Source organism: Clarias gariepinus, chromosome 14 (assembly GCF_024256425.1).
Source record: "Clarias gariepinus isolate MV-2021 ecotype Netherlands chromosome 14, CGAR_prim_01v2, whole genome shotgun sequence".
Classification (NCBI taxonomy): domain Eukaryota; kingdom Metazoa; phylum Chordata; class Actinopteri; order Siluriformes; family Clariidae; genus Clarias; species Clarias gariepinus.
The window spans coordinates 18,390,073-18,406,084 of NC_071113.1; the positions used below are offsets into that span (position 1 = coordinate 18,390,073).

General features: G+C 40.0%; 1 protein-coding gene across 2 annotated transcripts in view; it reads left to right on the forward strand.

Annotated features, from left to right (window-relative positions):
• The window catches only part of ankfn1 (ankyrin repeat and fibronectin type III domain containing 1), a 73,875-nt gene that overhangs the window by 49,070 nt on the left and 8,793 nt on the right, over nt 1-16,012 (forward strand). For both annotated transcript variants that reach the window (XM_053510803.1, XM_053510804.1), the window contains exons 11-20: nt 360-473; nt 697-794; nt 2,029-2,119; nt 4,842-4,949; nt 10,349-10,448; nt 10,561-10,693; nt 10,981-11,097; nt 11,459-11,674; nt 11,874-12,040; nt 14,093-14,246. In XM_053510803.1, coding sequence (XP_053366778.1) covers nt 360-473; nt 697-794; nt 2,029-2,119; nt 4,842-4,949; nt 10,349-10,448; nt 10,561-10,693; nt 10,981-11,097; nt 11,459-11,674; nt 11,874-12,040; nt 14,093-14,246 — 1,298 coding nt within the window. The remainder of the gene's footprint in view (nt 1-359; nt 474-696; nt 795-2,028; nt 2,120-4,841; nt 4,950-10,348; nt 10,449-10,560; nt 10,694-10,980; nt 11,098-11,458; nt 11,675-11,873; nt 12,041-14,092; nt 14,247-16,012) is intronic.

A 16,012-nucleotide genomic window follows, 5' to 3' on the forward strand; every position in this document is an offset into this window, starting at 1 on the left:
CAATTTGTGATGTGTGAGTTTCTGTGTAGTGTATGAGGTCTACATTCTGCAACATTATGTGACAAAAAAAGACTAAACATCTGACTAAATATTAGAATGTACAACCAAAACAAATGATGAAAAGGTTTGATTTTTTTATGTAATAAAAAGGTCAACATTGTCCTTTTACTATAGTACAAGAATAATTAAAATCTGTTAATGTTAGTTAAAGTGTTAATAGCTACTGTATCTGCTTCATTCATTGCACCGCCTGTTGATTAATTTCTTTTAAAAGTACCTCTAATTGTGCTTTATTACTATATTCTATAACTGCTATATTGGGTCCGTGACAATTATTTTCAATCTGCTTATTCTTACAGAGGCTCCAGAGGCACCAACAGCTGTGCGTTTGATGGTGAGCAGCAGCACGTCTCTCACTGTCACATTTCAGGAGCCAGCCAGCAACAATTCAGCTGTGGTCACCAGATATAAAGGTGAGAATTTCCTCTTTCGCATCTTTAGTCTGTAGCAACAACACAAACCAATTATCGACAAGAAGGCACCATTCCCAGCAGAAAGAAAATGTCACTGACAATCGATTTTTTTTTCTGTATTCTGTATATTGTATATGTTTAAATAAAATCTATTTTATTGTTCTATTTTTTTGTCTCAAGGTAATCTGTTTTCACCAGTTTTCTGTTATGTGGTTTCTTGCAGTGGAGTGGAGCTGTCTGAAGGACTTCTCTTTATTAGCTGGAGAACTGATCCTTGAAAATCTGCAGTGTCTTAAATGCACAATAACAGGCCTTACAACGGTAACTAAAAAAAGCAAAAAAAAAAAAAAAAAAAGAAGAAAAACATACCTGTCCTTGTGTAAACTTTTTTTCTGATTGTATATTCTTCTAATATACATCTTTAAGGATGCAGAAAAGGTATAAATAGCCTTTTTACCATTTTTAAACGTTTTGCTCCTAAAATGCAAGTGATGTCTCATGTACCATTTTTGATGAACTGTCCCTCTTCTGATTGTCCTCTTTACCTCGTGCATGTTAATTCTTACTCGTCAGTTCGTACCTGTTGGTGTTCTGTATTATTCAGTGACACTGCAGCAGCAAAATGGAATGTTTACTTACATCAAATTTCCTATACAGTAGTGTCATAGGGGACGGCACGGTGGTGTAGTGGTTAGCACTGTCGTCCTGCACCTCCAGTGTCGGGATTCGATTTCCATCTCTGTGTGCATGAAGTTTGCATGTTCTCCCCGTGATTGATGGGTTTCCTCTGGGTACTGCGGTTTCCTCCCACAGTCCAAAGGCATGCAGGTTAGGCTAATTGGTGTTCCCAAATTGCCCGTAGTGTTTGTATGGCCCCCCATGATCCTGAATGCAGGATAAAGCGGTACAGACGAGTAAGAATTATGTCATGGCTGCCATTAAGTATCTTACAACAACATACAGGTAGTGCGCAATTACTAATGGGTGCTCCCTATAAAAAACTATATATTTGTGGCCTGTTCAGTTTCAACATAATGCTTAATCTGAATGCATCCAAGAGGATCTTCTTAAAGGCTTATACTTTTGATAAATGTATTAAACGCTATTGGAAAAACGCATGGACTCAAGAAAAATCTGGCCACCTTCAGAACACACATGCATGCATATGCACACGCACACACACAAACACACACACACACACACACACACACACAAACATACACACACATACAGTAAACACACACACACATACATACATATGGTGTCTAATGACTAAAATAAGATTAAAATAATACTCCTTCTCATCAAAAGTCCACAACTAAATGACAGTTTTTTAAGACTGCAAGAATGTCAGAGCCATCTGTACTGTAGATAGGAGTAGACAGTTCCTCTCTTCCCTGTCAATAGGACCCAAGCATGCAGTTCAGTAGCCTTCAGTCTTTAAGAGTTGTAGCCATTGTGTGGTTGAAGCATTCTAGCTAGTTGCTGGACTGTAAGTATGACTAACCTACAAACCTGAAGAAGTTATGAATCTGCTTGTTTGTATTTGTTGCAGGGGAGGCAATACTATGTTCGGGTTTCTGCTTATAACATGAAGGGCTGGGGGCCATCACAACTCTCTCAACCCCCCTGTGCTGTTCCGTCAAGTAAGTGAACATGTTTACTTGCAATGTATCTATCAGACATGATGACCTTAGATATAATAAAGCTACTGTGTGATGTCAACCTACCATATATGAAACACAGATTTAGCTTGCATCTGCATTTCTAATTAAAAATAAGGATAATAGGAATGTACAGTATGTAGGCGTTGTTTTTGCTATATAACTTTAAAAGGTGAACCTCTGTGACTGTCACGACTTACATGCTTCACGCTGCTTCTGAATTCATCGTGTCTGGCCTTGACAAGCAGCGCTCAATGAGAAAAGCAAAGCTTTTATTGCTATTAGAGCTGGCTGGTGATGTATCAGCAAATGACAAACAGTTCATTAGAAAATTCACTGAGACTCGCTGAGAATCGAGTAAATGGAATATTTTTCAATACTACAGTTTTCATTGAAACACTTTTGTTTAAACATGCCTAATGATTAAAAAGTGTTTAATGTTATTTTGCATATATTTGTAGTCACTTGTGTTATAAAGTAGTCTTTCTAAATTGTGGCCAGCAAATCTCAAAGGGCTTTTTGAGTTTTAAACATTGCTGACAAATCTGATTTGATGGTCTGATGTTTTATGTTCACATTAATTTGCCATGAGGCATGAGTCCACATCAAGTCCAATCAATCTCTCCATTTACCCTCTCCAAACAATATTGTTCTTCTATGTACAGAGTGACAGAAAGTAATACTTGGGCATGCGTTTATTTGAGCAAATGTCTTGTTTTAGTCCATCTTTTATTATATCTATTATTTTTAATGTAGGTCCCTAAATAATCAGGCGTTATGCTAATTCTGTTTTGGACGATCCACTTTTAGCCAGGCTTTAAACAAATTCACAAAAGCAGTGCGGTGAGGTGCAGTGTCCCTCATTAGCATTTACTAATTCACAGAGAGCTTTTCATAGTGTTAGCTGACAAGATGCTGTCTCTGCGATGGCAGAGTTCATTTGTGTTTTAATGCCTAAGTAGAAATATATTAAATGTAACTATATATAACTCTCTCTCTCTCTTTCTCTAATATATAATATAACATTATAACCACCCACCTAATATTGAGAAGGTCCCCCCCTTTGTAGCACCAAAACAGTGATGTACCGTGTGTTTTAACACCTTTCTGTTAGAACCTTCATTAATCTTTTCGTCAGTCTGATCTGCAGTAGCTCTTCTATTCCATTAGGCGTCCCACATGCATCAGGGAGCCTTGGCTGGCCATGACCCTGTTGCTGGTTCCCCGGTTTTCTTCCTTTGATTACTTTTGGTATGTCTTGACCACTGCAGACCAAGAAGATTTTTGAAGCAGTTTTGGAGATGCTCCAACCTAGTTGTCCAGCCATCATATTTTGGATCTTGTCACAGTAACCATAGTTGCAAAATCTGTTACAATGGCAATTCGAAGTGGGTGGAGGATATGTTAGAGAGTAAGTGAACACTTTGCCCTGGAAGTTTATATATTGAAAAAAGAAAAAATGGGCAAGCATAAGGATTTGTGTGCCTTTAACAGGTGCCAAATTGTGATGTCTAGAATACTACAGTAGGTCAAAGCAACTCCAAAACTGCAGATATCGTGGGATGTTCCTAGTCTGCAGTGGTCAGGACCCACCAAAAGTGGCTCACTGATGCTGTGGAAAGCAAAGGCTGACTCATGTAGTCCAATCCAACAGAAAAGCCCCTGCAGCTCGAATAGCTGAAAAAGTTAATGCTGGTTTTGCTTTAAAGGTGTCAGAAGACACAGCGTATCACTGTTGTGTGAGACCTAATCAATATAAGACAAGCGCTCATAATTTTATGACTGATCAGTGTACATATAAATAAAGAGAGATAACATTAAAATCACCAAAGTTTTGGGTTCCCCTGGGGTTGTCGGGACAGCTGTGGCCCCTCGGGCTTGGTATTGCGGGTACTGCTCTGTTGGTGTGCAGTGCTGTCTGGCACCTGGGTATCAGCTGCAGATGCTTTGGGTGCTGTTGGTTGTGGGATGGAGCCTCCATGGATCTGACTTGTTTGTCCAGTGAATCCCATGGGTGCTTGATAGGATTGAATCTGGGGAGTGCACTGGGTGTTCTGATGCTTTTCTATCATGGCCAGCATTTAATTTTTTTTCAGCGATTTGTGCCACATTGGCTTTTCTGAGGAATCAGACCGGTATGGGCATGTAGTGAGCCTCGACTGCCCATGATCCTGTCACCAGTTTACTTATATATAATTAATAATCAATTTGAATGTTTTCCACTTTTTGTTGTTTCAAACTTATCTTTAAATGCATTTACAACTCTTCCCTTCTCATTATTCTACATAAATGCTCCACAAAGACAAAGTATAAAGTGTTTTGTTAATTTATATAATATACAAAATAAAGCCAGAAATATCTCATTAATACATTATACATTAGTATTCAGACAAATTCAGACAATGACAACATCAAGTCTGCTCTGCCAATGATGCTACAAGCCTGGCTCACCTTTCTTTAGCATTTATAAGTTTCTTTCTTGAGAATAATAGTTCCTTAAATTCTTTTTGGCAGTACATTTTTTAAATTATGCAATAAAAATGACTGACCTTTTTTGGTGGTCTGGATTTTTAAACCGTATGTTTATACTAGGGGCAGATGGTTTTTTCAGGGGCAGAATAACAAAATCTCTGAGGTGTAATATGAACTGTGTGTGTGTGTGTGTGTGTGTGTGTGTGTGTGTGTGTGTGTGTGTGTGTTTCAGACTGGAAGGAGAGCGATGGTAGAGAGTCCCGGCGGAGAGGGCACATTGAGGCCATGGAGAGACTGCTCCAGCAAGTCCGTGCCACACACCAACACTACAGCTGTGGAGGTAAAAACACACACTCACACTCACACACACACACTGCTCTCCTGAAGAATCAAAATACCAAAGCATTTTCAGTCTCTTTCCCGCTCATTGACTCAATCACTCTGCATTGTCTCTTCTGCGGTGCATGACCTTTTTTTTGGGGCATAATTGCTGGTATTGATTGCTGTTTTGTGTTTGTCTGAGGTTTGAACTAGGAGTAGCTCTTCTGTGTGGTCTTCGTGTGTGCTTTAGTTTTACATACATTGTCATCAAGAATTAATGTTTTTTTTTCCTACTTACAACATTTGAACTTTTTGAGTTTGAGTATATGGGATAAAAACAAAAGCATTGTTTCCTAAAATAAATTAAACTTAAATTTTTAGTGATGCTCATACTAAGTACAAGAATTCCTTGATGTTTAAATATTTAACCATTATATTTATGAGTAGGTGATGTCGTTTGCAGATGACATTGTGCCTTGTAGCGAGAGCAGGGAATAGGTGGATGAAAATTTGGAGAGGTGGAGGTATGCTCTGGAAAGCAAAGGAATGGAGGTGAGCCGCAGCAAGACAGAATACATGTGTGTGAATGAGAGGGACCCAAGTGGATCGGTGAGGCTACAGGTTGCAGAGGTAAAGAAGTTGCAGGACTTTAAGTACTTAGGGTCAACGGTCCAGAGCAACGGAGAGTGAGGAAAGGAGGTGAAGAGGCGGGTACAGGCAGGTTGGAATGGGTGGAGAAAAGTGTCAGGTGTGTTGTGCGATAAAAGAGTATCAGCGAGAATGAAAGGACAGTGGTGAGACCAGCAATGCTCTACGGCTTAGAGACAGTGGCGCTAAAGAAAAGACAGAAGGCAGAGTTAGAGGTAGCAGAGCTGAAGATGTTGAGGTTCTCTTTGGGAGTGACAAGGATGGATAAGATCAAGAATGGGTTCATCAGATGGACAACCCACATTACATGTTTTGGAGATAAAGTCAGAGAGGCCAGATTGAGGTGGTTTGGACATGTTCGGAGCAGAGACGGTGAATATATCGGTAGAAGGATGCTGAGGTTTGAACTGCCAGGCAGGAGGTCTAGAGGAAGACCAAAGAGGAGATTTATGGATGCAGTAAGAGAGGACATGAAGTTAGTTGGTGTGAGAGAAGAGGATGCAGAGGATAGGGTTAGATGGAGGCAGATGATTCGCTGAAAGGGAACAGCCGAAAGACAAAGAAGAAGAAGAAGATTTATGAGTATGTGCTTTTACATGGATCTTAATCTTTACTAATAATGGGAATAATAGCCAAATCAGAATAAAAATGCATCATGCAAACCCCATAATCAGAACAGAACTCACTCCGTGAGTACACCCCCATCCCAGAATTTTATAGACATTTGAGGAAGGGGCACAATCTGGCTCACTGTTTTATATGTGATGAAGCATCTAACCTATAATAGATAAGACTGCATTCTTGTAACCAATAATAATGCAGAAAGCGAAAAGATGGGAAGCCTAACATGAACTCAAAGTTGTAGGAACATACTCCTTCTGTTTTCCAGCATATCAAACGTGTCACAGAAGTCAGAATTAAAGTGAATCTAGCAACAAAGTTGATTTGTACATGTACACGCACATTGGATTGGATCAGTGTCCATGTAAACATCTAAGTTAAAATCTTTCATAGGAATTTATGAAATGTGCGTGTAAACATAGCTGCAGATCCACTCATCGACAATTTAACCTTAACCTGTACACAGGGTCGAGGAGGGGCCTGGAGCCTGGATACTGGATGGGGTGCCAATCCATCACAGGGCACACACACACACGCTCATTCACACACTACAGGCAATTTCCAGCCATCTATCTAGGAACCTCATGCAGTCCAACTGGGGACCATGAAGGCCAATGGTAAACATTGTACAGTATTTATTCCCTTCTTGTACCACTGTGGACTTTATTTAACATTCACATGCACATTCACACACTACGGGCAATTTTGGGAACACCAATTAGCCTAATCTGCATGTCTTTGGACTGGGGGAGGAAACAGGAGCACCCAGTAAAACCCACCAAGCACGGGGAGAACATGCAAACTCTATGCACAAGGGCCCAAGGCAGGAATTGAACCCTGGAAGTGCAAGGCGACAGTGCTAACCGCTAAGCCACCGCTAGGCCACATTAACTAGTCACATTAAAATCTCATGAGTTATTTATTTAGCATAAGATGAGTATATAAAGGAATGTATTGATAGGCTCACTGACATGTTGGTCCCAGGAATCTATAAAGGATATAAAGTCACAAAATATGACTTACAGCTTTTCAAAACATCAATACGTAAGTTAATGCCAAGCACAGATGTACTTTGTGTCATGTTGTATTAAAACCATTACAATTTACTCATAGAGTTTTGCCATTTTGAAGTTTGTGTTTTACTATTAAGACCTAAATTAGACGCATATTACTGTTAGTTTGCGTTGTTTCATAAGTTCTTTTTTTTTTTTTTGCGTTTAAGAGAAAATAAGCGAGTGCAGGCTGCAGTTTGCTTTACAATGCCTGCTCTCCCACGCTGTTCCAGAAAATCGTGGTTGTACAGACACCCATCTTTTTTGTTGTGCTTTGATTGTACTGCAGCTATAAGAGGAGTGACATTAGTTTGAGGAACTCAGATGCCGAATGCAGGAATGACCTCATGCTCATCAACTGTGTTTTTGACCCAGATTTTTTTTGTTGCTCTCAGCCGTTCCTTTTTTCTTTTTATTGTGTTTTTCATCTCTTCTTTATAACCCTCATAATACTCTCACTGTCTTTTTCTTAGTTCGCTCCGCTCAGTCACGAGGACTGCTTTCTCTGTCTCCTGGTCTACCTCTTGTTTCTCTTTAAGCCTCGCTTCTTTTGCTAGATGAACTAAATGGGAAAAATAAAGTGTGGAAATGAAATGAATGTTTTCACTCTGTGCTTTAGGCATCCAAAATAGTGTGAATGTGCTCTCTTATTTTCGAGTGGTCCAGCCGAGAGAGACAGGAGCAGAGTTCAAGAGATTGTGTACATAAATAATCTTTTAATACATTTATCCATTTTGGATTGCGCACGTTCACGCGGCTGAGCTCGCATACTGTAGCTTTGTAAATCAGAGCGTAAACACCATTCCAGATTAGCAAAGCTGGATGCTGTCTATACGTGAGAAGCGCGGTGCCAGCTTTGGCCTGTCGCCCATTCCCTAATCCAGAAGTCGGCGAGAGGGGCATAGAGGAGTGTTGTTCACTGTGCTGACAGTAGCTCAGAGCTCACAAACACCAACTTCATTAGGCAGCTATGTGGGCCGCCACTGGCGGGGACCTGGGGGGAGAGTGAGAAAAAAAAAAAAGTCTGCATCACTCATCTGTTTATGAGTCAACACATGAGTCAATGATGTCAGGGGGGATGGCTGCCAGAGTCTCAAACAACATTATACTGGATAATTGATTCTAGAAGAAAAAGTCTATTTGAGAGTTGTTTATGGTAAGTGTTTTTCCCCCATCACGATTCGTGATGTTTAAGGATTTGCACTGAAATGTAGAAAAACAGAAAATTGCCTCCCACTACGTCTGACAGAAACCCCCCTCTTACGTTCACGCTTCAAGTAGAATTAAGCTTTTAGAGCTGTCTGATTTTGAGTGCTCGAGACATAGTACTCTCTCACGTCTGTTTGTCTCACTGAGCCGTGTTCATATGTGTGTGTGTGTGTGTGTGTGTTCTGTGCTCGCAACCACACATGCTGGAAGACGTTGCTGTATTTACTCAGTTTATTTTTGGAGAGATGGTGTTTGAAAATAAATCTGCAAAATTAATCAGCGCTGGTACAATGCCACCACTATAAAAACCACGGTAAAAAAATGCTGCTCATTTACGGGGAGGTTATCTTAATTTATGATGTGTATATGTGGAGCTGAGAGGGTGCTCACAGAACGAGGGGTGTGTGCGGCAAACACAGCTCTCTGTGTTCCACATGAGACACAGTGACACCCACATACACTCACGCACACACACACACGCGTGCACGCACGCACATGCAAACGCACACACATGCACACACACACACCTCCTCAGCTGTAAGCCGCTACTGCCTGGAAAGTCTTGCAGCGGCAGTTATGGATGAGCATGCGAGCATTCACATATGTTAAAGCAGCCTGTTCTGACCTTCAGTAAATGACTTTTAAAAAAATGGAGAAACGCTACCAGCGGTAGTTCCCTCAGCTCACACATATTTTCGCTTACCTCTTTTCATGGTTACACACCATGCATACAGCAGACAGATGGAGTGCCAAGTCATTAATCAAACGTGATCCAATTTTTTATTTTCAGAAACAAAAAAGCATTTCTATATTTATTTGGTGTGACAGTTTGGCGGCGCAGGAGGTCAGTGCACTCATGTCTTATAATCCACTTGTCAAAGTAAGTTAACCTCTAGAGCGGGAAATACACATTCAGAGGTTGAGTTATCAGCACGTTCAGTGGCAGCAGAAGTAGCCGTGCTTACTGTGAGCTTCCCCTGCGCTAATTCACTACAGCTTTTTTTATTTTTTTTTACATGTTGGACATAAAGCCTGTAGTGTCACAAATGAATAACTAACACACCTTAGGAGTCTCAGGATGGTATATACTCTGTCCTTAAAGTTAAAGCAAATAAATCAAGCTGTTAAAATAAATGTCCTCGTCAGTTTCCTTGTTTTAATTAATTATTACGACGAAATCATCGGCATAATGAAGCTCTTTTGGGGCTTGTATTACACCGTAGCCCATATGCAGGCTAATAGTGGTATATAAATGGAAAGTTCCCCCTCGCCCCCCCCCTCCCATGGAGACAGCGAGACTACAGCTAGCGTGATTAGTCTTGTGGTGACTGGGTCTTACTGATGGCCATTTGCATGCCGTAAACAGCTTCTCAGCCTCCCGAATTGTTCAGTGTGCCGCACTGTTTACACGGGGGGCAATTACGTGACGCTTAATTTCATGAAAACAGGGTCGTCTGAAGATTGGCATCACTGAAAGGACCACTGATAGGGCTGCACTTCAAGCAGGAGATACGCAACTCAAAAGTTGTAGATAATACATCTTTCTGTGATGTGACCCTTGACCTTCTCGATGCAGCAGCCCTGAGGCACCGCACTCTCACACGACGCACTTCTGTTTTGGCCCGTTTTTAGTTAACACCACACGCACACCTTGCGCTGTCCTCGCATCGGCGCCCAGACACTGTTTGCTTTCATCGTTTATAACATCAGCACACATGAGGTCCAAAAGCAGCTTCATAACATCGCCCTATTTAACCGTCTTCATACATACTTTATTGTGCTCCTGTTTATTGTTCAGTTAAATGCCTTTGGTTTCAAAAGGAGCAGCATGTATCTGGCATTCACTGTGAGTACGTGAGCGGTGACCTTACTTACCTTTTCCTTTCAGACACATCGAAGCTGCAGAACCCCAGTCGCAAGCAATCTGTCTCTAGGAGCCTGAAACATCTCTTTCATTCCTCCACTAAATTTGTCAAAACTCTCAAAAGGTCAGTATACTTTATGGGCTTAAATCAGCCCTTACGGTGACATGTGTTACTGCCTTCTGTCACTCTGGGTAATCCCTCATGCGCTGTGTATGTGCTCTCACCCCGGCTCTAGGGGGATCTACATAGCCGCAGTGTTTTATCATAAGGACAGTCTGCTGGTGACTAATGAGGATCAGATACCCATCGTGGAGGTGGAGGACTCCTACAGCAATTCCCTCATGCAGGATTTTATGTGGTTTACCAAGGTATGACAAACACTCCAGCTGACCACCATGCCTGAGTAATGGAAGGGGCAGAATGACTCTAGTTAAGTAATAACATGTTTGTTGGTATTTTAATAAGCATGGATTATTGCACAATGACCGAAAATATTCGGAGCAGGTTTATCCTATTTTTAAATGATCATGTTAAACCAAATGAATGATTGCTATTTCATTCTGCTTAGTGATTTCTTTTTTTTGCTTCCAAATTATATAATTCCTCTATTAAATCTGTCAAAGCAAAATTTTTATTCTGTACATATGTTTCGCAGCTTTCGTGTATGTGGGAGGATGTCCGATGGCTCAGGCAGAGCATGGCGATTTCCACCTCGTCCTCGTCCACACTGCAGTCCAGGCAGAAGATGCTGGCTGCTGCTGGCCATCTACAGGTCTGCCAGCCCTCAATTAGCCTTTCTAGCATCTAATTAGACTAATTCAATTCTACTCTCACAACATTGTAATTGAATTGAATCTGAAGAGCCACAGCGAGAATTTCTTTTTTTTTTCTTGGTTGGTGCACGTGTAGGCGGCTGTGCAGTTTGTGTGTACAGGCTGTGTGAAACAAGGCAATTATAGCTGCTGCTCCCGAACAGTTAGAGCTATTTATTCCGAAGCTGCTCACATTTAAGAGCTGACTCTTACTGCACTGTTGTACCCACTTCTTTTGTTAGCATTCTAGACCCACTGAGCACGTAAGCGCTAGAGTGCATGCGTTCATAATCACAGCTGTGCTCCTTTCTGTCCACACAGAACCTTCTTGGCACACACAACCTGGGCCGCGTTCACTACGAGCCTATTAAAGACCGCCATGGCAATGTGCTGCTACTGACAGTAAGGGAGATGGACAGCTCCTACTCCTTTTTCAATGGGAAGTGGATGCAGGTGTCCAAACTGCAGAGCCAGAGAAAATCTCTGTCCACCCCTGAAGAGCCGTACGCTCTAGATATCCTGCTCATCACCATACAGGTACTACTTCAGTCTGTTAAGTAACTAGGGCTTAATTCAACTAGGGTTTTATTCAACGTTTTTGTTAAAAAGACAATGCTGCAACATTTTTTTTCTTCTCTTTACTAATATAATCCTGAGCATGTTTAAAGTTCAAATTAATACAGGTATACATTTTTACAAATAAGTGAGCGAGCTAATATGAACAATGTGTAAACAGGATATCCTGGCATATCAGCGGAGAAGTCAGCACCGTCTTTCTCCAGGCCTGTATCTGGGCTACTTAAAACTCAGCAGCTCTGTGGATCAGATCAAGGTCCTGGTACCACAGCGAACACCCAGCATGCTTTGCCATTCCAAGATACGGGACAACTGGAATGTCTCCAGGTTAACTCCACATTTCAACTATACATACACACAAGTCTGTAACATTGCCATATAAATACAACTTATCAGTTATATCAATGTTATACAGAAGTAATCTTTGATCTCTTTTTTGGGGGAGTTTGTAATTATTTTCTCAGTTTTCCATTGTCCACTTCTTGCTGTTTTCTTCTTGTTTAACTTTCTCAATGATGCATCATGTAGTCTGAACCCCTTGGTGACTAGTAGCAAATACGGAGCTGAAGCACAGCCAGAAGCCTGAAGAAGGGTGTCTGACAAAAAAAAAAGATTCCTCTTTATAAATGCATAGCAGATCACTGGATCTTGTTTATTATCGTCGGTTTGTGTGGGCAAAAATGGCAAGGGCAAAAATGTGAGCAGGTAATATTGCCTTTGATAACAAAATATTTAGCATGTCATAATCCAAATAGTTGGTGGAAAAAGCAAAAATACAATGAAACAAGGCTTGATAGCCTTAGCTAGGTTTCTAATAATAAATTTTATTTATATAGTATATATTTGTAAATTTTTAGCTGTCTGCATTTTCCTGACCAGTATTTTCTCCTCGTCCTTACAAAATAATGACATGACATAACATAAAAAGTTTACATGCTTCACAGCTCTCGCATTAATATTTGGGAATTCAGTGCAGTCATATGCAGGTGTGTAATGACCTTAATTTGTAAATGATTGCTTTACAAAGAGTGAGCAGATCAGCGATTTTGATATTTTTATTTATATTTTAATTCATTTTGTGTGTACTTGACTTTTATGCACTGATACCATTAAAAGATATAAACATGCCCATATATTAAAATAATGCAATGAAATGGCAACTATGCAAACTTTCAATGTTAAGATCATAAACCTAAATACACATCGATTTTCGCAAACAGAACAGACAATAAAAAAATAATAATCAGGTAACCAGATTAAATAAATGACCCTTTCATGTAATAAGTGTAATATTCTTGCACACTCAAAAAGAGATATGTGTACGTCGAATGAATAAGTCCAGCTGTACTGTATATACTATATAACGCAGGACCAGACAAACAGGTTCCTCATTGGTACATTGCATAAATGAGGAGTACATGTGCCTGTAAAGATGAAATATTGAAATATGTCAAAGAGCTGGCATGTCGCGGTATGCTTCCCTCACCACAGGAGCACATACCTTCTTGACGTGGTCATTTTTTATGAGCAAAACAAAACTCCTGTTTGTTTTTGTTCGGTAAAGGAGCTATTTATTTATTTTCATCTCAGGTCATGCTGTTGACCCCGGTAGGTAGGTCCAGACAGGGAGAGCATTATCCTGCCGCTCAGTGTGGTAGTAAAACTAAATTTACTATGGGGCCGGAGCGTGGAGGCTAGCGGGAGGCTCACACATGATGATGCCCACTCACGGCTCGAGGAAAATCTCTGGAGCAAAGAAATTCTCTTTTTTTTTTCCACCAGCTTAGAAACGTATTTATCATTAGAAGCTACACTAAAACACTCCTTATTACACCATCTGTGGCTTATCAGCTTCTAGCTGTGCTGAAGAGACGCAAAGGTTAGACAAGAAAACAAAAAAAGCAGTGGCAGAGATTTTTTTTCTTTCTTTCTCAAATGTCAGACATTCCCATCTCTTTGATGCCAAGTGGTAGTATTCTCACTGTTAAATGCCTTGCATGTTAGAGATTATAAGAATGGGCTGTCTGTTACCCTCCAGGCATCCACATTCACACAGCTTTTCTATTATTTCTGTAAAGCATCCTGTTAAGTCTGAGTGTGGCACACATGGAACTTTCCCACATTTTAAACATTCAGACTGAAAATAAGGGGGTATCTAGTGGTTGGTGGCATTTTACTCGCTCTCTAAGGCTTAACTCTGCATATCAGTAACTGGTGTGGCTCCTAAACTGCTCACTTTCTTCTGGAAACTCTGTCGTCATGGAGTCGGAGTACAGAGTGGCACAGTCTGTAATGGGAGCTTCAGCAGGGACGAATATGTCAATACTGTTTTTCCGTGTGTATATGTGTCTTTACTGTGTGCCTTATCTTCCCACCCAGAGATGAGTGGGAATGGCTGAATAGTCTGTCTGGGCCTGAGGAGGTGGAAAGAGCGGATCAGGCATCAGACTGCAGCAGCGCTCCCTTGCTCTTCTCTGAGCTCCAGACAGCCATAAAAAATCTTCTGCGCCAGATCAATCTACCTCTCCATCAGGTACCAAAGACAAAAAAAATGACCTTTATTCTTGCAAGATTAATATACACCGCAGAAGCACATATCATTTTTTTATATATATAGTGATGAAGTATGATTAACATTTATTTCTTTTCAAATTACAATTTTGATTATGGGTATAAACATTAAGTGTTGGATCATGTCTGTGAGTTGAACAATGAATGACTGAAGGCACCAATCAACTGCAACATGACATGTTTGTTTCTTAGTTGGTCCCCTCATTCATTACAGTGGTACCAGCATTACGGTTTCATTGTGTCATTTACGATTTATAACAACACCTGTAAACTAATCAGCTAAAATGTTAGTTTACTAAACAAAAAAGTGGAACTCATTCCCACCTCTTTCCAATTTTCTTGTTAGCAATGTTGGCATTTTTGAAATAATGAGTAATTCTTGAGAGACACCATGTAAAAAAAATGCTTTGATTTTTACTAGATAAATGCTTTTTATTTTCACTAGATGTTTATACCCTATAAGAATACTTCAGTATTTTTTATTAAAATCTTATCCACCACATTTGCATGATTATGATTTAGTGCAGTCCTGTAATGGAAGCCCTACTGATATACTATATACTGTATCCATGTCCAGGCTCACACCCTGCATGCTATTTATGCCACTGGAGAGCTCAGTGTATGGCACTTGCAGTGTGGAAAAATCTGACTTGTGTGCTGCAGTAACAAAGGCTTAGCAAAGCTCAACTTTATATAAACTTATATAAACTTATTATATGGTGTAGTCATCACATTATATTTAACCAACCTATGAATCAAGGGTCTGCGATGGATTTGCACCCTATCCAGGGTATGCCCCAAGTCTCCTGGGATAGACTCCATGCCCTTTGCGACCCTGAATACAGAATAAAGTGGTATAGATTATGAGAGTGAGTGAGAGTGAATCAAGGGTAGACTTGCGTTCATCACAAGTGTGACAGGCTATAAATCGCCATAAACAAATCCATAAACATGTAAACTTTTTACACACACACACACACACACACACACACACACACACACACACACACACACACACTTTTACACACAGGAACATTGCAGTGAAAAGTTGTTACAGTTCTGCAATGTCTTTTGGCATCTGCGCGCCATCAGTCGCACACAATTACATTGAGTATAACATAAACACGAGTTCTTTCCTCTGAAGAATAACCAATTATACAGATTTAGATCTTAATTAACCAATACGTTTAAATAATTTATGCACACATTCAACAAAACATATGCTTCCCAAAACTGTTTCTCACCCTTAGACGTCCATTATCAGTGAGTCTTGCATAAACATCCTTTTGGTTCTTTTCTTGGTACAAAATAATGTGTAAAAAAAAATCGTGTCTGTGATAATCAACTATACACTCCAGATGTTGTAACTAGAGATTAGACTGAAAAACACTGGAGTGTTCATCTGCTGACATTTAGACCGCATTTTCTAATGCTATCACAATGGAATAAATAGGGGGAAAAGGAAATTAAACCTTGTAACTACGACATGTATCAGTGATATAGGAAAATAATCAAACTTATATGTTATGTATATGTAACTCTTAATGATATATTAAGTTAAATGTATATAAATATCTAGGAAATATTTCTGAGTTGAACCTTATATTAAAATTCACTCATTCTTTAACTGCATCCAAGTTTATTAAAAAAACGTTGACTCAGATTTTTATTCACTACTAAGCTAAAATAGCCTGCCATTATTTCACTTTGTCTAAAAACTCTGTGTGT